The 27,581-nt window shown below is 40.2% G+C and overlaps 1 protein-coding gene across 5 annotated transcripts; it reads left to right on the top strand.

The window, feature by feature from the left end:
* Nucleotides 1-88: 88 nt before the first annotated feature.
* On the top strand, nt 89-27,581 carry plekha4 (pleckstrin homology domain containing A4). 5 transcript variants are annotated; one of them, XM_076298706.1, is made up of 22 exons: nt 89-186; nt 10,283-10,355; nt 10,459-10,557; nt 11,836-11,908; nt 12,124-12,224; nt 17,915-18,033; nt 18,220-18,402; nt 19,059-19,182; nt 19,295-19,414; nt 19,582-19,650; nt 19,798-19,878; nt 21,093-21,230; nt 21,361-21,459; nt 21,563-21,671; nt 23,254-23,279; nt 23,479-23,553; nt 23,669-23,747; nt 23,873-23,955; nt 24,045-24,557; nt 24,782-24,864; nt 25,607-25,683; nt 25,767-27,581. In XM_076298706.1, the coding sequence occupies exons 1-22, from the start codon at nt 152-154 to the stop codon at nt 26,747-26,749; spliced, it is 3,342 nt and encodes a 1,113-aa protein (XP_076154821.1). In that variant the 5' UTR covers nt 89-151; the 3' UTR covers nt 26,750-27,581. The 5 variants fall into 5 exon arrangements, with proteins under 5 accessions (XP_076154821.1, XP_076154819.1, XP_076154818.1 ...); XM_076298704.1 differs by having other exon boundaries at nt 18,963-19,182; nt 24,812-24,864; XM_076298703.1 differs by having other exon boundaries at nt 18,963-19,182.

Below are 27,581 nucleotides of genomic sequence, written 5' to 3'. Positions count from 1 at the left end.
GGGGTGGAGCCAAACAGCTGGGCATGGGATAAATGGTAGACAGAGGGACTACTGTTGGGAAACAAAATAGATTTCGCCTTCATAGAGAGTGTAGGCAGAGGACGGAGAAAGACTGGATGAATGCATTAGCCATTCCTGTTGAAGAAACATAATGTGGTGGACATCAAGTGAACATTCTACTGAAAGGTACAATTAATTTTGCTAAATATACCATATATACATGTAGATAATGCTTCCAACTTAAAATGCTAACAATTACAGAAATACTGTAGTTTAACAAACAAACATTTAAAGTAGAGTAAGGTGGAAATATAGTATCTTAAGTTTGATAGGTTCAGGTATAGTATAGTGTATTATTATCTCATGAAATTAAAGCCAGTGTCCTTTTTGATATAGGAATAGGCATCAGCTACATAACTAATATGGTGTGGACTCATAAATACTAGATGCTGAAGCATTATATAGCTAATTGTTTTCACTGGAGCTGCTGAATGCTCTGCTTACCATGCCGAAAAAAAGACCAGAAATGACCCACCTTGAAAAAAAAATAAAAATACGATCAATCACTTTTAAAACTGAGAGTTAATTGTTTTAACTGGTTTAATTAATATTTTTAGGTTTGCAAGCAAGCCAAACTTACATTTCTGATTGTATTTTCATGAATGGATATCTTCAATATATATCAAAACGGGATAAAGATTATGGGGCAAGTAGCATTTTGTCAGGAATCTGAAACAGGACATTCTGAAGAGACGTATTTGTGAAGAGGTTTGCTGATGTTATGTTATTAGCTTTAAAAGTAACAGTTTAAGTAAAATTGAATAAATAAAAATTCATGAAATACTATGAGGATATCTAATCTCTAAAGTAAAATGTGTTATAATTACTGTAGGCCAAGTGTTTTCATGTACTGCTCTGAATCTCTTAGATGAGGTCTCAAACTATGTAATGCACAGTACAACCAATACTGTATGCACTCATTGTTTCATAGATTTAACAACAGGGTTATGTGATGAAATCCAGTGTGTGGGTGTAGTGAGGGGGCTTTCAAATATTCAGAACATTTCTTTTTTCATTTTCTTTGGTTCTGTTGTGGAATACATTACATACAAACAGCAAGAAACACGATAGAAATATGCTTGGTAATGGTGTGTTTTTAGTGTTGTGAAATATGCTTGGTAATGGTGTGTTTGGTGTGTCTAGACTCTCCTGCCATGTGATTACTACAAGCATAAGCTTTAAAACTAAAATTCATGAACAAGGGAACAAGAGAAACCAGATTATGTTTGTCAGTCAGTCAAAGCACTTCAACAGCACCTTTGGAATACATCAGCAGCTCATCAGTGATGTAACTAATGTATAAGTATTAACATGTACACAGTGCTTGATATACTGTAATATAAGTAACACTCTAACTGTCCAGCTTAGTCTACTAAGCCAAAGAAGAGGTTTGCTGATAATTATTAATTTCCCTTGTAGTGTTTTTTTTTGGTGGAAAACAGACTTAAAGCCAAACTGTTCTGGTACTGGCCCTTGCCTCTTTGAACACACAGCAAATTTCCACCCATAGGTGGTGCTGCTACTGACATATTTCACTTCCTGAAGACTTTTCTGCAGCACTGTTTTGTGATATAAAGGTTCATGAAAAGTTCATGAAGTCTAAGATGCTGCATCATTACCACAGTCTTCAGCAAGCCACATTTCATTAAATTCAATTCATAGGGAGCACTGCAACTGATACATAAGGGATAACGGCCGCCGAGGTGTCCTGTTATACGGAATTAATGGACGAGGGCGAGAGACAAAGAACTCCCTGCAGCGTAGGTACCGTTTAAAAAGAAGCCAACTTGTTCAGTTTGTTGTACAACTTTCTTTGGCCCTATGATGGTGTGTAGAGTTACTTGTTTACAGTTGATTCCATTGTTGCGAAGCCTGCTTCCAGCCTCAACCTACTATGGTTGTTATACTGTAGTTCCCATTCATAAGCATTGATATGGAACGGTGATTAAACCTTTTTTACCAGATCTACTTCAAAGGTGTCTTTCAATTCAAAATTAATAGCCACCCCACCAGCCAATCAGAAAAGAGTATTTCTTCTCTCCAGGTGATACATTTCAATATCTACTTTGACCCTAGATATATATTGTGGATATATTTAAACATTGTTAGGATAGCATTTACCTGTGTTCTGTGACACATTTTGATACTTTATGTTTAATATTGTTTCCAAACATGTTCTTCAACTAATAATACACATCATTTGGAATACATGTCACCCAAGTATACTTATCTTAGTGAAACAGTGCACACAAGTTTGCACAGACACACACACACACACACACACACACACACACACACAAATACACACACAGGGACATATATACATTACACATACACACACACATACACAGACACACATGTGATTGTGTGCTTGGATGTCCTCAAAGTATACTTTCTCTGCTGTTGCAGATTTGTCTTCTAAAGATTAGATTCCACTTTTTTGAAGTGTCAAATAAAGATTTGTACGGGCACATATTGGTGGTGTATGATAGTGTGTATGGACAGTGTGGATTATGACTTTTGACATTGTTTGCATTGTGTACAGACTGTGTAGACTGTTTTGCACAAGTATAGTTGTTGAGCGCAAGAATGAGAAAAAAATCAACTGGAAACTGTGGTTTCCAGATGTGGTGTCTGCACTTTGATTGGGTTTGAAACAGTACTGTCACAGAGGATTAGTGGTGGCACGGTTCACAAAACCCACAGTTCGGTTCGTATCACGGTTTTAGGGTCACGGTTTTCGGTTCTGTACGGTTCTTGTTATTTTTTCTTTTAATCTTTAACACTTCAGAAATACCATACTTCAGCATTTGATGTATAACTTAATTATCCACCATTTAGGCTACAGTATTAGTATAGTTATAGATAAGATAAGATAAGATAAGAAGCTTTATTGTCATTGCACACAAGATACAATGAAATTTCGTTTGGCAGCAATCCTCAGCTATAAAAAATAAATAAATATGTATACAAATCTGTATAAAATCAGTACAACAACAACAACAGGTTAAAGTGCAGATAAGATTGCAGTATGTTCATGGTTCAGCAGTCCCTTCACTGCCATGGGAAAGAAGCTGTGTTTGAGTCTGTTTGTGCAGGCTTGTATTACACTGAGTCTGCCAGACGGGAGTCTGGTGAAGAGAGAGTGACCTGGGTGAGTGGGATCACTCTGTATTTGTGTGGCCCGTTGGGAGACGGCTTGAGTAGACCACATCCAGGCTTGGGAGTGGGGAGCCAACGATCCACTGAGCCGTCTTGGTGACTTTGTTGAGTCGTCTCCTCTCTGCTGCAGTGCAGCTGGCGTAACACACTGTGCACCCAAAAGTGAGGACACTCTCTATTGTGCAGTGGTAGAAGTTATATCATGTAATCATGCACAAACTGAAAGAATTTGACTTGACTTTAAGCATCATTGAGACCATCTCTGAGGAAAGGTGAGATTTTGACCAGAAGACTGAAGACATTGATGATTTCAACATGCTTTTCATTTATTTGGCAAAAAAGTAGAATGTGTTATTGCCATCTACAGAAATATTTGTGCCTTTTTAGCAAACTAAGATTAACTGAAATATTTTATTTCTATACATAGCGTAGCCGAGCTATGCAAGATAGCTTCTAGGCTACCACATAACATTGACAAGCCCTGTGAATATGCACTTTCTCTCCTGTCACTCCTCTAGTTTCTCTCAACAAGGCTATTAGAAACGGAACATTAGATCGTCCTTGTGAGGAATACCAAAACACATTTTAACGATATTTTATTTTCGAGGGCTTTTGAGATATGAGGTTATTACCTTACAGTAAAATAAATTATTACTACACGTTTCGCCTGCATAAAGGAGCGGAGGGGCAGTCGTGGCCTTTAGGGCTTCGGGGCTTGTAACCAGAGGGTTTCCGATTCAATCCCCGACCAGTAGGAACGACTGAAGTGCCCTTGAGCAAGGCACCTAACCCCTCACTGCTCCCCGAGCGCCGTCGAGATTAGTGTGTGCTTCATCTCACTGTGTGCTGAGTGTGTTTCACTAATTCACAGATTGGGATAAATGCAGAGACTGTAAAGGAGTCGACACTATGAGGAGACACGGACAGAGCGAATAGGTTTAAAAGCCCGAACTCAGGGAAACTTTAATCCTCGTAACTTAACTCGCATGTCAGTTTAAAGTTACACACAAGTCGCACCACTCAACGTCATCACAACACTACACAGTAAACAGTACACAACAACTCAACAGATAAAAGCGCAGGCTGTGACTGCAACAATACCATACAAGTGAACACGTAATGGCTGGCTGTGAATTATGTACAACGTGGTGCCCCTACACATGCCCCCCCAGAATTCACAAAGACAGACAAGTTAATCCGGTGAGGTGGGCGCAGTGCTCGGCCAAACTTGCTCTGGCCATCAGGCACTGGGGCCGCAGGAACAGGAAGTTCAGGGTTTGTTGACTGTGGAAGCGTGGTAGATGGAGGACGGCCCCGCCGTGGGGGCTGGGCAACCACCACCGGAGAGTCCAAGTCCAAGTGAGTGGGTTTAAGGCGGTCCACTGACACCCGGTCTCGCTTGCCCCCGATGTCGAGGACAAAAAAATTGTCCCCTGTTTCCAGCACCCGGAACGGACCATCATAGGGTGGACGCAAGAGGCTGCGGTGAGCATCATGACGAATAAACACATATGCCACATCCTGCAATCCTGGCAAGAGCTGTGAACGTGGCATGCCGTGCTGAGAGGTGGGCACTGGCGCAAAAACCTGGGCACCATGGAGGTGCGCCTGCTGCTGCTCACCAGCAGACCATGGGTGGGTAACATCAGGCAAGAAATCACCAGGCACCCGCAGAGGCTGCCCATAGAACAACTCGGCCGCAGATGAAGAGAGATCCTCTTTGGGAGCAGCACGCAAACCTAACATCACCCAAGGCAAACGATCCACCCAGCTGACGTCACGGAGGCTCGCTCACAACGCGGCTTTCAGTGAGCGGTGAAAACGCTCACACAGTCCATTGGCTTGTGGGTGGTAAGCTGTGGTGCGGTGCACTCGCACTCCAAGGCTGTTGGCGACGGCCATCCATAATTCTGATGTGAACTGCGAGCCGCGGTCCGATGTGATGTCAGAAGGGACGCCGAAACAGGCGATCCACGTGCCTAGGAAAGCCCGCACGACTGAAGTGGAATGGCCTCAGGCCAACGAGTGGTGTGGTCAACCACGGTGAGCAGGTAAGTGAAACCGTGGGAGGGCGGCAAAGGTCCCACTAGGTCCACATGCACATGGTCGAAACGTTTCTCAGGGACGTGAAAAGTTTCCAGAGGGGCTTTGGAGTGACGGTGCACCTTGGCCCGCTGACATTCAAGGCAGGCGGCGGCCCAGTCACGGACATCCTTTTTGAGGCCGTGCCAAAAATGTTTTGCTGCCACCAGCTTCTGTGACGCTCTCCTGCCGGGGTGAGAAAGGCCATGAACAGCATCAAAGACCTGCTTGCGCCAACTGCTAGGGACAATGGGCCGGGCCTGGCCTGTGGAAACATCACACAGCAGAGAGACACCCGCGCCGCTAAAAGAAACGTCCGCCAAACGCAGTCCACTGATGGCAGTCCTGTACGCCTGGACGTCAGCGTCATGGACCTGGTCTGCTGCCATATGTGCATAATCCACACCAAGATGCACTGCCCCCGCAAAACGACGAGAAAGACAGTCTGCCACCTAATTGTCCTTTCCTGCCACATGCCGAATATCCGTCGTGAACTCTGAAATAAAAGAAAGCTGACGCTGCTGCTGGGCAGACCATGGCTCCGAAACCTTGGCCATGGCAAAAGTTAAAGGCTTTTGGTCCACAAAGGCAGTGAACGATCGGCCTTCCAGCAGGAAACGGAAGTGTTGTATGGCCAGGAAAAGGCCTAGCAGCTCTCTGTCAAACGTGCTGTACTTCCTCTCCATTGGGCACAACTGCCGGCTGAAAAAGGCCAGCGGCTGCCAAGCACCATCAACCAGCTGCTCCTGGACGACCCCTACAGCATAGTCAGAGTTGTGATGGCGATAGGTGCATCTGAGGATGGGTGGGCTAGCATAGTGGCATTGGCCAAGGCCGTTTTGGTGTCCATGAACGCCTGAGTCCTTTCCCCTGTCCAGTCAATTGCGTGTGTTTAGCAGCCCTACCCTTAAGAGCCTCGTAGAGGGGACGCATGAGGTGAGCTGCACGTGGAACAAAGCGGTGATAGAAAGTCACCATGCCTAGCAAGTCACCATTGGCCTACCAAGACCAAATTTCCCTCACGGGATCAAAAGAGTATTTATATTTAGGCCTATAGCCTCCTATAGTATATATTATATAGAGTATACTCCCCTTAACTAGGCCTATTGCAAATATAGACTTGGTTACGATTTCCAAACAGTTTTTGTGAGGGCTACTTTATGGCTCAACATGCTTCTGCGTCAACTCCACGGCGTAGCTACGCAGTGCATCGCAGTGCATTTCACCGCCATAACGCTCGGTGTCGCCTGTGTCTGCTTCGCTCACCACCGAAACAAGACTGTATGACCGAAACGGTAGCCAACTCAGAATAGCAAACCCCATAGACTGTCGTGCCAAAATATTAATCTTATTTGTTTGGCCTTTTCCTGCTTAAATTTTGTAAGCAACAAAGTATCGAGAAATAGACACAGTAAACCAGCAAATAAGTCTGAGGTTATTTGAGAGGTTTCTGCCAGCCAGTTTAAGTTATGTTAGCAGGCGAACTTTAGCACAACTGCCCACAAAGTACTGCTTGCTGGCGAAGTGCTAATTTCAAAACATTACTGACATATTACAATGACATACACCATATTTGCAAAGCTTATGTCAGTGAACTAGCATGTTGCTAATCCCTACAGTAGGCTGCTTGAAACACCGACTATCAACATACAGAACGTGTTGACCAATCACAGTCCATGCAGTCTGCGTTGCCTCGACGCAAAGTTAATTTTTTTTTGGAGGTGCACGTTGAGCTACGGTGGAGGGGTCGGAGAGGGGTGTGCGACAACGCAGAGGGGTCTGCGGGGGTACGCCGTCGATTCGACGCAGAAAGCATAAAATAGGCTTTTAATAACCTGCTGAAGTGCCGTGAGAGTGCTGCAAATGAACTTCAGAAACAATATTTTATATTAAGCTCACAGACCTGCCCACCCTCCCGACGCTCCCGATTAGCCACACCAGGCCTGTATAGCATAATGAATGTTGCACAATCAGTGGCGTAACAAGCCAATGGTGGGCCCAGGTGCGAGAGCGCTACACGGGCCCCATATCAACGAATTTTGGCCCAAGATGAATTAGCTCTGATACATGCAATACACATTAAGGGTGACTTCAATTGTTTATGCAAAGGGCCTGAGGCACCGAAGTAGTTTAGTAGTTACAGATTACAATTTCAAATAAAAAACACACGACTACATATCCATTACATGTCAAAACATTAAAAAATGATTTTATTAACAGCCTGCAGGCCAGGGTAATCTAATATTACTGCATTAACATCAACTCGCATGGAATTATGGGAACACTCAATGCGCCTCTTCAACCCTCTGCTAAAACTGCAAGCGTAGATTGCTTGCTTATAAACTCGCACTGCGCAGAAACAACACTTAATGTAGCCTAACTTATTTAACCGTCCAGAAACCAAATACAATTATTCATATGCATACAATCCCCAATATGCGTGAATTAGGCCATTAGAAGAAGGCCATCTTACGAGCCTTTCGTTGTGCAAAATCGTCAACGATGTTCCCAATATTTAATGCTCTGGCTCTCGTATTTTCAATGGACAGGATAGCTAACCCGAGCCTCTCCTGCCCCATGCTGCTCCTTAGGTATAGGTCTTAATAAATTTGAGTTTGGAAAAAGATCGCTTAGCTGTTGCCACAGTCACAGGCAATGTCAGAAACAACATGAGTATAGGCTACACACTTCCCCGAATGTGGATGTTACACTGTCATAATCTACCACCAGCATTTTGGCAAGTTGAAAAATAGATGACATCTGTGAAATCTCTGCTTTAAAGCAAGACCTGAATGAGAGGAGTTGTGTTGGGAATGTCGGTGCAATGCCCCTAATGGTCTGACAAACGTCTTGCCTTTTCAAGCAGTTCATCATCACCTGCGAGTTGAAGGGTCATACGTAAAGACTCAAACACATGACAAGTTTCCCGCATACTTGCAAATCTTTGGGAGAGCTGACTGATTATGATGTCCAGAGACAGAGTTGCATAAAATACCTGCACTTTGACTCTCTGCATCGGTTAAGCGCTCATCTTCCGATAGATCGTCAAAGTGACGCTTCACTCTCCGTGCTCTAAAGTTCTAAAAAAAAAAAAAAAAAGGAGGCAGGGCGGGGGTAGCGACGGGCCCCGGGAGGTCACGGGCCCTGGTGCGACTGCACTTGCTGCACCTACTATAGTTACGCCACTGTGCACAATGCCTGCACACAATCGCAGTTCTCTCTACCGTTTTCTTTCCGCTGTCATCATACTGTAGGTAAAATCAAATCCAAAATCTTCTCTGTGCTGCCTTCGTTATCTCTCCCACTTGCCATTTCTACACGTACACTCCACACCTCCGCTTTCACGCGAAATTTAATAAAACTGTCTGAGGTCACATATGGGCATTAGGCTACATTACGCAAGCCATGAACCGTCAAAACCGCACGATGCACACATGCCCCGAACCGAGACAAGCGAACCGATTCATCAGATTATTTTTCCCATGAACCGTGCCACCCCTACAGAGACTAGGATGTAAGACTAAGGAGTTGCAGGAGTAGAGGATGGGGAGGACATGGGAGGCCTACTTTATTTTCTTGTCATAGTGGGTGTATTGTTAGTTAACAGTTACAGGTGTTACTGGGAAATGCCAGGGATGCTGGTCAGGACTGGAGTGGGATGGTTGATGCTACAGACGGAACAGAGAGGCTTGAGATTCCTGAGTGGGTGTTTCATTACAAGTGATGCTGTGGGAGGTCTCAGGATATGGTCATTTGTCATGTCAACTTAATCAGGGATGCACACAGGTAGGGTGTAAAAAAGCAAGAATTCTAGGTGGAGCACAGGGGTAGCGTGTCCGACAAACTGGCTTAGTGCTCATGAAGTCCCAGGGTCGAGTCCGACCTGAGGTCATTTTCCAAACCCACTCCCTCAATCATTGCACAGCACTGTTGTGTACTTTCTTTGAAATTAAATAAACAACTGAATTTAAATTTCACTATTAGCTACATACCAAACCATGGTTTTGGTGTCTGATAGTGTAGACAGATTAAAAGACACGTTAAAAGCTACGTAGATCTAGATCTCTGTAGATCAGTAGTCAAAAGTTTGGACACACTACTCATTTCTTTTTCTGACTATTTTTTATATAGAAGAAAACTGAAACAACACATTTATGGTCATGTAGCAAACATGGGCTGTCTTGAAGAGCCTGCCATCTAAATATTTTGGGGTTTTTTTCTTTCTAAAAAGAAAGGCCAATAAATGACGTTTGTCCAAACCTTTGATTATATATGACATATCTTTTTTTAATTACATTTACATATACATACACACATATATTGTATTATTCCATGTCAGAAATTATATACATTTTGACCAGCAGTGCCCTAACTTTTACATGCCACACAGATATTTTGGACAAGTGTGTAGTGAGATTAGATATTATCAAACCCCCACCAGTAGTATGTCTGGCATTCCCTCCATCTCCCTTGCTTCTGTCAAGCCCCTCCCCAACTACAGCCAACAAGTGGTCAGCTGTCAGTAAGAACATGTGGTGGTTAAAACCTGCTGCTGCTGAAAATAGAATTAGAGCAGGCCAATGCCAGAGAGGGAACACACTGCTTGGTAAAAGACCTTAGAAAAATCACTGAAGACAGTTTCACAAAGGTTACACATCTAATGGATCTGACTGCTTAAACACCTCAGGTATTTGTTTATTTTTTGTAACAATGACTGTGAATGTTTTTGGAGATGGGTGATATTGGATCACAGAAAACATTTGGTTGTATTCTAAAACTACCAACATAGCCCACATAATGTACCCACATAATAGATTCACATTTTTCCTATACTTTCAAGAGACTTATTGTGTTCCGTTAACTTTTAAATGTTAATAGTTCTTTATTAGATACCAATGTATGTTTTATGTCAGTGTTACTGTATTGCCAAATATTTGCCTGGTGACCCGAATAGACCTCTCTTCTTTATCTCCTTAAGAATGGATGAACAAGATAGATTGAGTCAGGCCTCCAGTGTGGTAACCCTTTCTTCATTTCCTGTGAGGCCCCAGGTATTACACTATTCACTCTTTTGTGACACATTTGTGTAGTTTGATTGGATTATATAAATAGGTCAAAGGCTGAAGAATTCATTTTATTTAATGTTTTGTATAGACAGGTGAAGAGAAAGTTCAGACGTTTGGGAAAAGATGTTATGCAGTAAAAAGAGATCCTAACTGCCCTGTGGTAATCAGAGGATGGCTCTATAAAAAGGTATTCATTTGATGTGTTTGTTATTTGCTGTTGAATGAGTCTGTTTTCTGCACCCTTGCATGATTATTTTGGCACAATGGAGTCAAGGCATTTGAGAATTCATGGGTTTCATCAGGTCCCTTGCCACAGGTGTATGAAATCAAGCACCTACAGTAGATTATGAATGCATTCATTTCTATTGTAATTTAATTTCACTTATAGAGCACCAAAACATTACACATGTCTCATGGGGCTTTACAGAGTGTTAAAACACTCAAAGAGAGCCATGAGTAACAGGGGCGAGGAAAAACTCCTTAGAATTGGAGACATGTAGATTAGTACATATGTGGAAAGGGACCTGATGAAATCCATGAGTATGATTCTCAGGAGAATTTGTTTGAACATAGGGAACTACTGGGAGGCTATTTTGGAAAATATCTGCATATTTAACCAGCAACCAATTACTGATTAAAGAAAAAGAAAAAGAAAGATGCTGGCTAAAAGAAAGAGAAAGAAATCTAATGTAAAATTACAGAGATACATTTTAAAATCAGCAATGGGATGCAACTTTGTTCTGGACAGTGCCAAGGGTGTGTGGTAGCAAACAAAGTTGTATCAGTGACCTGAGTATATACAATACCATTTAAATGTTTGGACAGACCTTTTCATCCAATGTTTTTTTTATTGTTCTTTCTTATATTTTCTGTTGAAGATAAATACTGAAGACAAAACTATGACATAACTTCATACACACTAAAGTAGCCTCTTGATTTTTAATTGCTCAAGGTCGCTTTTGCTTTGATGGCACCTTTTATGCCTCCAGCCAATTATATCAGACTAACAAGATTAGATTCAAATGAATGGGGAGACATCTGTAACTCTAAAAAGGAATGTCATACTGTATCAACATTAAAAATACATCAGGCAAATCCTTGAATTGAACAATTATTCTCCAAAATTGCTCAAATAAGTCTTAAAAACAAGTTGTTCTTCACGTTAACTTTAGCTCACTGTGCATGCACCAACATTCACAGCATGACTAATTGCCATGGTTATGGGGAAAGTAAACAGGAGGCAAAATGTCAATCATGCCATTTCCAACAGTTTGATTGCCTACTTACATTACAGGGCAGGACTTCCAGTTCACAACTCTGTTTAGTTGTATGGTTTATGCACGGAAGGTGCAGGTGACAGCCATACTCTACAAAACAGATCCATCACTGTTTACTTACCTTTACCTATTAGAAGCCAGAATTTGTATTTACGTATGATTTACATGGACTTTCACTCATATTGTAGGACAGTATGGGACTGAAGTTGTGGAAGCGAAGATGGTTTGTGCTCTCAGAATACTGTCTGTTCTACTATAAAGGTAAATACAATTTATTTGTATTAAACTGCAGACATTCAATTGAATACATTATTTTGTCCATTCAAGTTGATAAGAGCAAACAACATATGATCAGAATTCATATTAAAAAAAAATAATTACACAATATTCACATAGATTTTTAAGCTGGTGTAGGGCAGGTGTGATGTTTATGAAATTAAGATAAAAAAGTAAGCATGTTTCCCCCCCCCCTTTAGACAGCAGGGAGGAGACGGTTTTGGGCAGCATCCCTCTGCCAAGCTACAATGTTCTCTTCTGTACCCCAAGAGAATGCAAGAACCGGAAATACACGTTTAAAGTAGGGAAATGATGGAATGACAACTTTTTTACATGTTCCATGTTATTGGGTTGTGAAAAGAGGTATTTACAATTTATCTTAATCTCACAATGAAAAAGATGAGAAAAAAATCCAACCTGGAAGAGAGGGAAATTTATAAAAAACAATGCATCATAAAGAAATTAACAAAAATATACAGGTGAATCTCAAAAACCCGCAAATTTAAAAAACTTTCCTATCTAGATTCCTTACACATAAAGTGAAATTTGCGCGTGTCACGGTCAAAGTTGAACCCTGTTGAACTTTGACCGCGGCACGCTGTAAATTATAGGTCTTTTGTGCTGAGCCCGGCGGTAACCACAACAAAAATCTTTAGGACATTACCTCAACCAAGTTCACCAAGCTCGCCGGCATCTTGCCAAAACCTTTCTTTTTAGTAAACTTTGTGTACACACACAATGTTCTCAATGCTCGAGTTCATGTGTACAGTTCAGGGGCGGAGCTACGTGGTGGCCAGGGGGGCCACGGCCACCACTGGTCAAAACTTGGCCACCCTGCTTGCCCCCCAGCCTCATTCAGTGAAAAGTAAAAAAAATTGCTGCCGTTTTCGATTTTTGGAAACTGACTGTATTGGAACATTAATACATTTCAAGAATGTGGTGGTAGCTTGCCCCTCACCCTTCCAACACTTTGCAAAGCAGGGACTGAACCAATTACTGCACTACACTCGATCTATGACCATTGGCCCAGTCAGGTAGCCTGGCGGGGCCATCCTATATCATTGAGATGTATAGTCTGGCATCGAATCATTCACCTCGCTTAATCCAAGGGGCGGGCAGAGAATTGTCTTTCAAACTGCCTAGGCATGCAATAGGCCAGCGCTACGACCATATCCGTATCCGGTAGGCAAAACGGCAAACACATCCTTCTTAGAAAGGAATGACTTAAGTGCATTGTGTTGCTCAACTTTCAAAGAAAAGCACAAGTCCAACTCCTCCAAAGTTGACGCCAACGCCGATTCAAACAACCGCTCTTCGTTCGCCATAGCCACCTTCCTTGTTGTTCACCGTCACAGGACTGTCGTTATCCTGTTAAGCCCGCCTTAAGACTCTCTAACGAAATAGAGCGCTGTGATTGGAGAACATCCACGGTGTTAAGCCAATAGAAATTCCTATGGTTCGATACTAGACGTACAGGCTGAGCAAATTAATTTGCCGCCGCTAGGGTGCGTCTAGATTTCTAGGCTACCAGTCAGGTAGTGTAGCTTACGGTTCTGATCAAATCGTGCGGGCTGCAGCAGCAGCGGGGCCATTCAAAGTGGCCATCTGTTAAAAACACTTGTAGGGGTGGTTCAGGATTTTGGACATAGGACCTCATTTCCAAGTAAGCAAGTGTGATATTTATCAGTGGAGACCGTTTTCAACACATTTCATCCAGTCCTTCTAATTGCAGAGTTCGCAGGTGCTAGGCTAGCGCAAGTCAACGGTATGTGCTAGCCTGCCACTAAAAACAGTCTTACCCACTCCAAAGTACACCCGAGGCAAATAAATTATAACGCCAGACTATCGATGTAAATGTCTGTTTTGATAGTGTTATTTCTAACGTTATTCTATCCTTGCATTTCAACGATCGCATTACATTTTGAGGGACTAGTTTCTTAGCAGCGGCGGAATTATACTTGCTCCGGTTAGTAGTACTGCGCCGAAAAGTAAACAGTAAAGCGCACTCCAATGGGGATACCTAGTAGTAGCCTTGGTAATATCAGTCCGCCGCTGAGATGCAAAATGACTACTACCAACTTCAGGGATCAAAGTATAACTATTGCAACGCGATGCAAGGGTAGTTGTATTTCTCACACTATTCTATCAACACAGACATTTACATCGATTGTCTGGAATTTGCCTCGGGTGTACTTTGGAGTGGGTAAGACTGTCTTTAGTGGCAGGCTAGCACATACCGTTGACTTGCGCTAGCCTAGCACCTGCGAACTCTGCAATTAGAAGGACTGGATGAAACGTGTTGAAAACGGTCTCCACTGATAAATCACACTTGCTTACTTGGAAATGAGGTCTTATGTCCAAAATCCTGAACCACCCCTTTAACCTCAGTAACAACAGGTGAGTTGATGATGAGTTGGAACATTAATGTTAACTAGAGAATGTAATTCCAGGGAATTACAAGTGCATGAAAATGACGCTAGGACAGACATGGTGGTTGCACAGCTTAATAAAAGTTGATAGTTTAAAAGTAGACAGTTTAAAAGTTGAATATAGATTGGGAGTTGATCACACTAGTTGACTGAAAAGCCCAGGCTGCCAAACAGTTGTGGGCAGAGGACACAATTGGCGGGAGTCATAGCTGATGACATCTGACAGTTGGATTGGTTCAAATATTTCATAGGGAATTATTGTAGTGAGGACTTTTATTTTGACAGCTTTGGGCAGAGGAAACAGTTGACGGGAGTCATAGTTGATGACAACTGACAGTTGGAATAGTTGAACAGTTAAAATGTTGGATAGTTTAAATGGTTAAATAATTTAATAGGGGATTATAGCAGTGAATACTTTTATTTTGAAACAGTTGTGGGGAGAGGAAACAGTTGATGGGAGTCAAAGTTGATGACAGCTGACTGTTGCTAGAGTAGTTATGGTGGTTGCTATGCTGGTTGCTAGGTTTTAACTGTGAATGTTGTTGCTAGGCTGTTGCTAGGGTACTTGAAGTCATTGCTAGGTTGTTGCTAGGGTGTCCATGGTGGCTACTATCAGAAATAAAAGAGTTACTACAGTGGTTTGGTAGTATAATCATCTTGGTTGCTATGGAAACTGACATAGATGCTTAATTTCAATGGTTGCTAGGTAGGTGGTGGTTTAAAATAGTAGGCTAGAGGCATAGTTAATGATAACTGACAGTTGGAATAGTTGAACAGTTAAATAGTTGGATAGTTTTAATGGTTAAATTATTTAATAGGGAATTATTGTAGTGGAGACTTTTATTTTGAAACAGTTGTGGGCAGAGGAAACAGTTGAACAGGATCTGTAGTCTTAAGAGAGCCAGATTGTGTGCTTAAAACCTGAGACAGAGTTGCCTGAGGTGGCCGGAACCATATGGCTCTGGCCGGAACACTTGGCATAGGATTCTAAGAGCCATATTGTGATGCCATAATCGCCAGTGTTAAGTCTATGGGGGAAATTTTAATAGTATTTAATTAATAGTTCAAAAAGTATAAAAGTTACAAATATGAAAAATACATTCCCCACCTGTCCTAAGTAAGACCTACGTAACACAGTTTGAATGAAGTTTCTACATTAAACGGTTGAAGCCGCATTAAACGCAGAAAAAGCGTTAGAAGAAGAATAATAAGAAAAAGAAATCGGATAACAGTAGATTGCATTTTCATGCACTCTAATAAGATGTTAGAATGTGTCACGATTCGAATCATGACAAAGTAAGCTGCGTTGGGCTGTCCTTGTTAGGTAAATAGGCTAGTCTCATTGACGTGTGGGGCTGATCAAAAATAAGTGGATCCGCGGTAACGCGGTTACAAAAATATTTCGATAATATTCGGGTGAAATGTAAGCAAGCATATTAGGCACATATCTCCCGACGGCTCCAATAAAAGTAGGTTAATAGGCCCTAGCCTAGGTTACTTTATAAAACATAATTTGCTGACTGCGTGTGGTTCTTGCCACAGCTGGTCAGGCAGAGGCAGGCTGCATTGCCTGAGTGGGGAATGGAGACAGTGCAGGAAAGGTTGAGGACCGAATAATTCAAAATATGTTTGTTTGGTTGTTTGCTGTGCTTTCAGACATGATTCATTTTCAATAGCACAATGGCTTAATTTCTTAAAGGAGAATTCCGGTGTGATATTGACCTAAAGTGTGTTGAAACATGATACCGAGTGTGTATGTCTCATAGCCCATCTCGGCTTGTCCCCTGCACTCCAAAATCTGGCGCTAGTTAGCCGATGCTACCAACAGCTTTTTCAATGGTGGTGCTTCAGCATCGGGCTAGCCATGCAAATAAATCACTGTTTTACACCATTCACGAGGCTCAATGTATCTCCACACGTCATTGGTAGACTTCCGAGGGCCCTGACATTTAAAACGAGACATTGAGAACTTTGAAAAAGCACTGGTAGTTTACTTACAAGATGATTTATACAGACAGTATCTTCACGAAGTTTAGCGTTTGCAGCCATCTTGAATTTAGTCACGATAAGTCGAGCAATGAGTAAGAATGAACATGATAAGGGATCAGATTCCAAAAATAATTCTGTGGAAATGCATGGATTCCAGTTTCTTCCAGTAGCAGCAACTGGAATCCATGCATTTCCACGGCTATTTAGTATTGTTCTTTGAGTTATCGTCATGTGGACAACAAACTGTTTAATGGAAAGCTTTAGTGTTTTTTTTTTCGTTTTACAACTTTATCAGCTATTATGATGTTCAAACTGTGGAATTTGGTTGGCTGTTACTTGGTTTGATGGCATATTTGAAGTATTTCCTCTGCTAAATAAGTTCAACCAGGTCAGCTATATTTCTGGGGCCGTATTCACAAAGAATTTTAAGGCTAAAAGTAGCTCAAGTGGCGAATAGGAGCAACTCCTAAAAATAATGGGCGTGTCACTCCTAACATTTTTTTCACTAAAAGTAATTCACGAAGCATTTTAGACCTAAAAGTAGCACCTAAGTCTGGGACAGCTTAAAAGAAGTCGAGAGGACTCCTAACTCACTAAGACCTATTCACAAACAGCTTTTTGTGGCATTTCACGTTGCGATGTTTTGAAATGCGTAGCCTATGCGGCAACAGGAGCTTCCAATCGCGAGGGAACAATTTTGCATTCATAAAAGGGATGCAATAACGCCACCAACAACAACCAAAACTATTCATTGTTAACATGTAAATTAAATGAAACGTTTCATTGTGAATCAAATTAAAATGTTCTCTTTGCAAACGTAGGCATATGGTGACAGATTAATTTAATAATGTTGCAAAGATACTGCATCAATCCGTAGGTCTATGTTTCATTAGGCTACTAGGCTATTTGTTTTGCCTTACTCTTTATAGACCTCTCCAGAATAAGTCCCGCCCTAACTTCCGTATCCATCCAACCTTCGGTCGTCAAATGTCTATGGGAAATAACATGGCGTTTTGAAAGATTGTACCTGTCAAACTCTGTAGGTGACAAAGTAGAAAAAGCTGCTGGGCAGATTGGCCTACACACTTCTGCCATCTAGTTTCCACTGGATTTTTTGATTTTCGGTGCCGTTTAAGTAGTATATCTATAGTATAAACTATAACTAGTTAAACTTAAACGTTTTGGTTCTCACGTGCCACCCCAATAAAAAGTCTGGACCCAGCTGGTCCCCCCTATAAAATAATCCTGGCTACACCCCTGTTTCCCATGTTAAAGAATGACTAGGACATCATGGTCTCTGTGTCACTTTATTAATTTATTATTATTTATTTACAGGAAGTCATGAAATACTGCATACAAGTTCATACTGTAGACACTTTCATTACTTTTTAATATCACTTTTAGTTTGTTTATATATTTTTTAGGGGTACAAAATATTTTATGTGCTTTTGCCAAAAAAAAAAAAAAATCTTTATAACACATTGTTCTTTCTCATAAATGTGTTCATTGTTTTATTACTTTCGTTACCAAGGGTGCCAATAAATGAGGAGGACACTGTGTTTGTGTTTGACAGGTAGTACATAAAGGCATGCGCACCTACTTCTTCAGTGCAGACACCCAGGAGGATATGCTGGGCTGGGTCAGAGCTATCAGCCAATCAGCAAGCATGGATACAGATACCACCATTTCTAAGTGAATTAATCCTGTTTCATTTTCCTGTTTCAAGACTGTCTACAATATTTTAACTGCAAAACCAAAGTTAGGTTGTATTATTACCCACTATTAGGTAAACATGCAGTTGTGTAATATGTTTTATTATTATGCCATTACAGTTGTAATTACTTTGATGTTTATTTGGGTGATGTTTGTTTCCCCCAGGCGTTGCTCTAGTTACCAAGACTTCACAGAGGTAGACAGCACTGAGTTTGTGCATACTCATCATAATACATCTATGAGAGATGTACAAACCAACAAAAAAACGACTGAACCAACTAAGCATCAAGGGGAAAGAGCAGAATCTCAGATAGAGAATGGAGGGAAAAAGAAGATTGTGCAAAGAAGGTATGGTAAAATTAAAACATCATCCTAGCAATCTAATGTGAATGGTGTCAATTAGGAAGGATACAATGTCCATAAGATTTTGCCTGTAGTCTTACTAGTAATTCTGAAATCATTTGGACTGAAGCTCACATAAATTCATACATTTCTTTCATTGTTTACAGTGGATGTAAAATTATAATTAAGAGTACAGTATGCATGATGTGTCCCATTCACAAGAAAAGAGCTGGCAATTCTAGACCTATGGTCTACTAGTGTGCATCATAGCATAAATAAAACTGTTCTGTTTCCTGTTACGGCTTGTGTTACAGCCATAAATAAACGCTATAGTGACAATAATTTTCTAATAATTCTAACAAACATTTTATGTCCTACTTTCCCTGGTATTTGGTATACAACCCTTACAGGAAACCTCAGACAGGTTGGGTTTTAGCCTACTGTAGCTAATTAAATTTTAGCAATAAATATTTTTCTGCAGAGCATGTGCATTCTGGATATTTGCATGTAGGTATATCAGAAGTATTTTACCAATCCAAGTTTTTGTGAACTATTACTCTTTTTAGTGAGCTGTCAAACAAAGAACAGACTGATGAATGCTGCCCACCCTTCCTCTCTGTTCCAAAATACTTTCCCTACTGTCCACAATCCCTGAGCTCCAGGGGTCAACTAGACTCACGTCCCCACACTCCAGTTGGGAGAGTTGACATTAGACCTAATAATGACCTGCCACCAATACCACCTTCCAACAAACAAACATTTGGTGTGGAGAGACATGCACACAAGGTAAGGAAGACATAAACACACACACACACACGCACACGCACACGTTTCAAGGTACATATGAGTTGTTTATATAATTTCTTTGACTCTGTCATCATTGGATATGTTTCTGCAGGGATCTGTGAGCAGCCAGTTGCCACCTTTACCATCTTCCCGACCCTCCCCTAATTTAGGAAACCCACATTATCAGTCCTTTCGCAGTCAGTCATATGTATGCCAACATCCAGCAACTCTGGTACTGTCAGCCTTTGCTGTTCACAGTATTTGTATTTTAATCTGCCTGTTGATGTGAAAGTTACTGGTCTTTATTTGTACTCATCTTTTTCATTAGCATTTTTGTGAGTGCTCCCGTATAACATATTGCACTATAAATCTGCTTGAAAAATCTGTTTTTTTTTTCAGTCTGAAAGGTATGATGGATTTCAAGGAAGTGAAATGCATTCCAGCAAAACCCCTGACAACCACGTTGATGTAAGACAATGATACAAAATGAGTTAATTGCTTGCTATGATTGATTGAATTATAATCTCTTTTGCATGTTCTTTCAGATTTGTTCCTCCTCTTCTCCTCCCTTTTTTCCCTGCTTACGCTGACTAATCACTACTTTGTCACTTTCAGGCTGTCTTAACAAAACTCTGTGGATGTGATAAGCAGCTTCAGGCTCTTTGTGTAGAACTGTCTCATTTGCAAGTGGAAAAGGTGAGTAGTGTCTCTGAAAAAAGTTCATCTATCTATAAATTACAGGAACGTCTGTCTGCTTGTCTGTCTGTTATTCGCATATCTCTCAAACCATTAGTTCGATTGATTTCAAACTTGACAGGTGTCTTGCTACAGGCACGAGTAAGTGACATTGTTTGGATAAGTAATGCAAAAGATATCGTTAAATATATCGGTTAAAAAGCATACGTTGGGTTTCTCCGCTCACACAGTACAGCGCAGGGCCAGAGACAGAGAGTATAAGCGGAGTTTTGGCAGCACTGAATCAGGGCACAGCACAGGTCAAGATGCAAGATGTTTGAATGATTATCATGTCTGACATCAAAAATAAAGATTCCCTGTATGCAGTTTGCTTGCATAAAATGATTCCGCTGATTTTGCAACAACACGCCAACAAACACGGGTATGCAGTGGCTATTCAAAACAATGTCAAAATTATGTGCAATAAACTGACACTTCGAATAGCCCCGGCTACTTTGGACTGTCTTTAGTCTTTGAATCAACAAACAACAATTCTGACTGCAAGGTCCCAAATTGAACCGAGTGGCACAGACAACGAGTGGCAGACAGAGCGTGATGTCACTTATGGGCTAGCCCTACCAGAGACATCGTTGCAAATTTCATATGATGATGCATCATTCCACAAAATGGTTTGCCTTCTCCATCATCAAGTTATTCAATAGGCTAAACATACTGTATAGTCTTTACTCAAAGCTTTAGGCTTATGCCATTTTGATCAGCTACAGACAAGGAGTGGCAGACAGAGCGTGATGTCACTTATAGGCTAACAGAGATTGTTTTCACATCGTTACAAATTCCATATGATGACGCATCATTTCACAAAATGGTTTGTATTTTCTATCATCAAGATATTCAGGCTAAACATATAGCCTTGACTCAAAACATCTGTTAGGCTTATGTCCTTTTGATCTGTAAAAAATGTCACACGCAGCCATGCTTAAATTCTGCTCACTGCACATTTATTATATTGTAATATCATATTCAGTATTCATTATTGAATGCTTATAGCTGGAATGATGTTTTCCCCTATTATCATTCCCTATTTTTAAAGCAGGCCTACCTGCGGGCATGTAATTGGGCTATAGGTTTTCTACAGGAATAGCATGTTTAAAAGGGCACTATTAGTATTACTTAAAAAACACAATTTCAGGTGGGTGGGTATGTTCTGTTTGTAGGAAAATCTTCAGGCTGCTCTTGAAGTGAGCCACATACAACGGGACGAATGCAAGTATACAGAGGCACAAATGAACCAGAAAGCCTTGCTACAGGAAGAGCTGGTCACCCTCAGAGCTAGAATATATGACGTGTCAATGGTACGTTTATTACAATACTACAGACGCTACCTTCAGTCTTCTGACACAGTCGGACACAAACTATTATTATGGCAACATTATGTGGCATACTGGATATTATGACATGGTATGTTGTATTCTGTATGTACAGGACATGGATTATGTGTGGTGCCAGTATGAGAGGATGGAATCTGAACTGGCAGTGTTTCGCTCTCAGCTTCAGCATGCATGCCACTATGGCCTACATCAGGTAGACTTGTACTTGAATATGCTAACTATGATTATCACGTCTTCTGTGACAATTGAGGACAAAAAAGATAATAATACCTTGCCACCTCCAATTCTTTTATTAGGAGCAGCACAAAGCACAAAAGCAACTGTGGATGATGGAGGACATTCTGTGTGGGCTGAGAGATAGCAGAAATCACTACAGACTAGTATTAGGACTGCATGACCAGCCAGGTAAGTGATTGTTAACAAGTGGCTGATGATATCAAAATCTGATTCGGCACGTCTGTCTAGAATTTGACATGCAGTGGCAGAAAAATCCCTCTAGTAACAAGCTAGCAACCACGACCATAATGTCAACCTAGCAACCACCATAGGAACCAACATGATTACCCTTGCAACCAGCATAACCACCATGTCTGCCCTAGCAACATCTAGTAAAACTTAGTGACGCCTTGAAACACCTAGTATCTATCTCTGTTATTTTTTTTATTTATTATTATTTTTTAACTACATAATGATATTTAACATTGCATTATCTTTGCATTTTCATGCATTGGTAATTCCTGGAATAGCATTTCTAGTTCTTCTTCTAACCAACATTTCTGTGTTTAATTCAGTTTGAACAATTTAAACGTAAAAAAATAATTCAAACTTTGTTGTGTAGCTCTTTTAAAGGACTGGTGTGCAATGTTTTTGTTTGTGGAAACTTTATAGTTTACAGGGTGCTTGGTTAAAACTTTGACGCATAGCTCTTCAATAAAATATTTTGTCTATGACTTCTCATATTTGTGATCTTTTTGAGGTATTAAATAAAAACTAATAAATGTCACAAACTTACACATTGGCCATCATAATAAGGCTATCAAGCACCTGTAATAATATTAATAATTGCAAAAGGGTTCTCCAATGTTTTCTCAGTTAGCCTTTTAAAATGATATCAGATTAGTGAACAGAATGTGACTTTGGAACATTGGGTGAATGGTTGCTGATAATGGGCAATGTAGATATTGCATTAAAGATCAGCCATTTCTTTCTACAACAGTCAAGAACCTTTTTGCAATTATGTAAGCACATAATGTAATCTGAAAACTGATGCCCTGACTAAAAACAAAAACAACGCAACTGATCTCAGCTGGTATCTGTCTATAATGGAGTGGAATTTAAATTTTTAAGTGACCCCAAAGGTTTGACCGGTAGTGTAGGGAAAACCAGCGACATGAAATTACCTATCGTAACTCCCCCTATTTCCACCGGTCCCGTATTTCCACCGTCTTGCGTGTATGTGTCACTTAATATCCATTTCTATACAAACCAAGACAGTGGACTCCTATAGAAACGCAACTACCCACACCATAGGTGTATCTAAAATAGCTATGTACCAAAAATGACATTTTACCGTGACTCGAAGAGCTGTAAACAGTGTGTAAGGCTGCGTGTACACAACCGCTTGGAGCTCCAGTGGAATTTTAATTTCACGACGAGAATTCTCGGTCTAACCGTCCATGTGCCGTTGAAACGGTGTAAATAGGCGACTCATCAGGCCAGCACTATAACTCCGAGCGTGGTAAACAAAATCGGATATTTCAGGCAGTAAATGCTCCCGTTAAGAACCAAACCAGATTTTGTTCAAATCTACACACCTATGGCTACTGAAAAATGTAAGGTTCATTTAGTAAATGTTATTTTGAAGTGTTAAAAAACATCGTTGTTTTAGAATTTCTGAACAAAAGTGGTGATAATTGGGGGTGTTACGATATTATGATTATTATTTGTCATTGCATATTAAATGTTTATTAAATTTTACACCCTTCAGGTGAAGAACTAACTGGACACAATGTGGTAAGTTATTTCAGTCAACAGCCTGCTTAACAAAAACTGATATTATATACTACTAGGCCTACTGTGTGTAGACAGTTTTATTTTCTGTATGACGACTGATCACCTTGCTATGATTTGTGTGTGTGTGTGTGTGTGTGTGTGTGTGCGTGTGTGTGTGTGTGTGTGTGCGTATGCGTGTGTGCCAATGTGTTACATCCAGGAAGTAGAGTTGAATGCCCCATTTGCTCCCCCTCTGACTCATGACCTTTGGACAACCAGCCCAAATATGTGTAGGGTAAGGCTATGTTATGAGAGTGTGTTTCACAGATTGCATGTAAGAATGATGACTATATACCATAAGATACCATGCATTACATCCACACTGACTGTGTATGCACATTATTTTATAGGCTGCAAGATGTGATTCGCATATCTATAGCAAACCATTCTCTTGCTACCAAGAACAGAAGCAGGATGACTGGAATCAAGGTTACTGAAAATATCACTGTCTAGTATGATAATGAAATGGAATATTCCAATATAAATCCAAAAGATTAACAATATGAAGCTACTTGTTAGTCTTAACCATATTGTTTCTTTTCTTCCTACTATAGGTAATAAAATTCATACCTGGCCATCAGCAGATCCAACTGTGAATATTACTAGAATGAATAACACATACAAAAAGGATTGCAGAGTAAGTGTAGAAAATACTGAGGCTAAAACCAAGTCAGATGCCCATGTAAACTGCATGCTAACATACACAATTCTCTCTGCATCAATTAGAAGGAAATGAGAGAGCAAGAACAAACCGAGGGAATGATGAGTTATGAGGAAAGGACTGATACCCAGAGGGAAGCATCTGTATCCAAACCCTCTGCTGCCGAACATGATTGGAGATCCGATTTGGATGAAGCCACAGCTTTGCCCCTCAGGGTGACACATGTCATCACAGCAACTCTGCCCTCTACACTCATTGCACATCGAGTCTCTGTGCAGGACCCACCGTTTGAACTGGTTAATCCACTCCCAGAGCAAATACCCCAAATGCTGCCTAAAAGGGCTCCAAGTAAACCCACACGGATGTCTTCTCAATACACTGGACTCAGGTTACAAGAAGAAGAAAAAAGTGATATGACAGCTCAGAGAGCAGTAAAAATGACACGACAAATGAATGAATTATCTGGTAGAGAAGCATCTCAACAAAGCAGAAGACAATCCACAACATCAAAAGAACCAAGGCAGGGCCAGGAAGTCGATGGGAATGTGAATCCAAACTGTGAAGAAAGAAGAGATCAGGTCAGATTTATAACATTTCAAATGTACATTAAGGTGTTAAATTGGACTTTGCAAACAACTTTGTTGTTATAGATAGGTTTGATATGTTTAAAGGCATGCTCAGACAAATATCAAATACAGAATGCTTCATGCAGGTTGTATTGTTAAAACAAATGCAATTACTGTAGCTTTTATAAACAATGTTTCTATAGACATTAATGTCACAACTGTTGACTTTTAACCAGAACTCAGACCTTAATCTTCGCCCTGAGCAGAGAGAAGCCAAACTGAAGCGAGTTGAGCGTATTAGACAGAGAGTCATCAGAAGGTGGGTATACAGTGTGTGTTTGGACTAAATATATATGTGGAATGGAAGAACTGACTGATTATGAGATATACATATCTCATGTAGAAGTGATTTAAAGCTGCATTTGGCATGTCTGACAGATTGAGGAGATTTAGCCAAAATGTTTAATGTTTGCAACTCTCTCTCATGCCCCTCCCCCACTACCACCGAGCACCCTCTCATCGAGTTTGTGCTCGTCAGTGCACACCAGACTGCACCAGACTGTGATTGGCATTCAGATCTCACACAGCCCTGTTCTGATTGGACCAGAAGAACCGGGAGCTGTGGATTTTTGCAAACCAAATAACAGGCTCTAGGTGGAGGTAGAAGTGCGGGTTTTTTTTCTAAAACCGGCTGATGTTGTTCTGTCGGAGCATAGGGACAGTTTCAGTGAATATGATCAAAAAAATCTTGCCAACTGCTGCTTTAATTCAATAATAGTAATAGTAGTACAATTGTTGTTGTTATTGTTGTTTTTGTCATTATTATTATCATTATTATTATTTAGTTGTAGTAGTAGTCGTATTGTTGTTGTTATTGAGACACTTGATGATGTTAAGAAATATATAAACTTGACTATTTTTTTATGGTTTGTGCATACATAAAGAGTCAAATCTCAACTCTCTCAAATCTCTGTGTCATTTTGGCTTTTGGTATGAGTCAGATAAAGGCTGTTCCTTTAGAATGCAGGTTAAAGAATAAGTTAAATGCATTTCTTCCATAGTGCCTCTAGAGAGAACCATGTCCAGACTGGCAATCTTCTTACAGTTAATCCCATACACCAAGAAACTAAGTTGTCAGGTAATTATATTTTTTTATTCTAACAATTTACTTTTTGTTTATGTGGTGTCTCTGTATTTTACTCACTATTCTTTACATTTTAGGTTCTGAAGGGCAAGTATTCCAAAGCACCTCTTCAAATATTCATGCTGGCGACACTGAAAAATCTGTCAAATCCTTGGATTCTTGCCATGGTCCCCAAAAAAATCTTAACGATGAAATTTGCAACAATTTATCAGCTCAAAACATTACACGCAATGAGGTTGGTTCAACAGAGAAGCCTTCACCATCCAACAATAACCGATCTGAATGGTTCCTGACAACTTGTGAATGGCAGGGATTCAAACCCTTGGTCAGTTCTGGATTTGAATCATTTTGTTATGATGATACAACTAAGGCTGAACTGGGGGATTTGTCAGACCACTCATCAGCCACCCAACAAGATTCAGCTAATAAACAATTAAACTCAAGAAAGATTCACATATCAGGAGCAAGACCCAGGGGCAAGGAAAATAGAGTAGAATTACTCAATGAGGCATCTGTAAGTCAGGATAAAAAGGAAAGAATAGGAAAGTTATGTGACATGACCACACTTCCATCAATGTCAGTAGGAATGACACCAACTGCAAATTGCAGTTGTGATAGTAAAAATAGTAGTCTGACCAAAAATGAGAATAACAAATGTCCTACCGATCCAGTGGTGTCATTTGTATCATCAGAAAAATGTTTACATCACCAGCTAAACCTTGAGCTGTCTGTTTATGAGGAGATTCCACATGTTGATGATTCTTCACAAAGAGAAAACTCAAATTACAATAATGTTAATTCATTAGCAACTGAACACTCAGGACATGAGAAGCAAGAGCGAAAAGATAAATGTGTAGACGGAGTTATTGTGGATGTCATGACAGAGAAAAATGAATGTACACAAAGTGAGACAGTGTCATGCATTCCTGAAAATAGCCAAAGCAAAATTCAATCAAAAAGTAATCAGCCAGTCTACTGTGCCATAGCTATGAATGGACTGGAAAATCACAGTCCTTCATTTCTTTGGAGTAAGGTTACTGTGGACAGCACTAGTTTATAATGCCATCAGAAGTAAAATAGAAATTCACACAGACACCTACATGCAATGTTACACTATTTAAGCATTATACTTTAATTTAATCAGTTAGAAAAAATGTACACTTTACTGTAACTATGTACATGTATTCTCAATGCATTTGTTGCACTTTACAGATCATTGGATAAAATCATGATAAGAACTCATGGTTGCTAAATTCTAAACAATATATCCATAATTTAACATAGTAAGTCTGTAACACATTGGTAATATGAGATTTTTTTAAATGTAGTAGTAATGGTGAAATGTTATGGTGAGGTTTTAAATGCAACAATTAAAGGGTAAGCTACCATATTTTTGCAGCAGTTGCCCAGAAACATACTTACTAAATTTACAAACATGATATCTAGTAGCTGATATGAAACTTCTTGAAGACAGAGTAACTGAAACGAATCTAGACTGCAGAAGTAGATTAAAGCAACACCATGGGAAAATTGATATTGTTAACTGTTAACTACTTCATATGTGTTTTTCCTCAAGAAGCGCTTGCAAAAATTAAAGGAATTTGTAAAGCAAGCATTGCATTCATCAACATGGCAATACAAATAGTATGCAAATCTTCATTTGAAACATTCATTGAATATCTCTAATAATGTGTAATGATGTAACACAATAGAAAATTAATACATGCCTGTATAGGAAGCACTGTATTAGTAATTCATTAATAAATGGTGAAATGCTTTACACTTTACAAGGTTCCCTTTTGGCAGTTGTAAATTGTAGTCATTTGTTATGATGTATTGTACACTTTACAATAAGGCTTCCTTTTGCCAGTTACTGTATAAATAGTACTAAT

Source organism: Alosa pseudoharengus, unplaced genomic scaffold (genome assembly GCF_046254945.1).
Source record: "Alosa pseudoharengus isolate Yale_2024_CS ecotype anadromous, Long Island Sound unplaced genomic scaffold, YU_APseudo_1.1 YU_APseudo_1.1_scf_21, whole genome shotgun sequence".
Classification (NCBI taxonomy): domain Eukaryota; kingdom Metazoa; phylum Chordata; class Actinopteri; order Clupeiformes; family Clupeidae; genus Alosa; species Alosa pseudoharengus.
This window is presented reverse-complemented; position numbering and strand designations above follow the sequence as displayed.

Bases quoted from the DNA above. Each gene is read 5' to 3' on its own strand.
- plekha4 (XM_076298703.1), top strand. From the start codon at position 152: ATGTGGTGGACATCAAGTGAACATTCTACTGAAAG. The intron at 11,909-12,123 runs GTAAATACAATT...CCCCCCCTTTAG, and splicing joins CTGTCTGTTCTACTATAAAG to ACAGCAGGGAGGAGACGGTT. The intron at 12,225-17,914 runs GTAGGGAAATGA...TGTGTTTGACAG, and splicing joins ACCGGAAATACACGTTTAAA to GTAGTACATAAAGGCATGCG.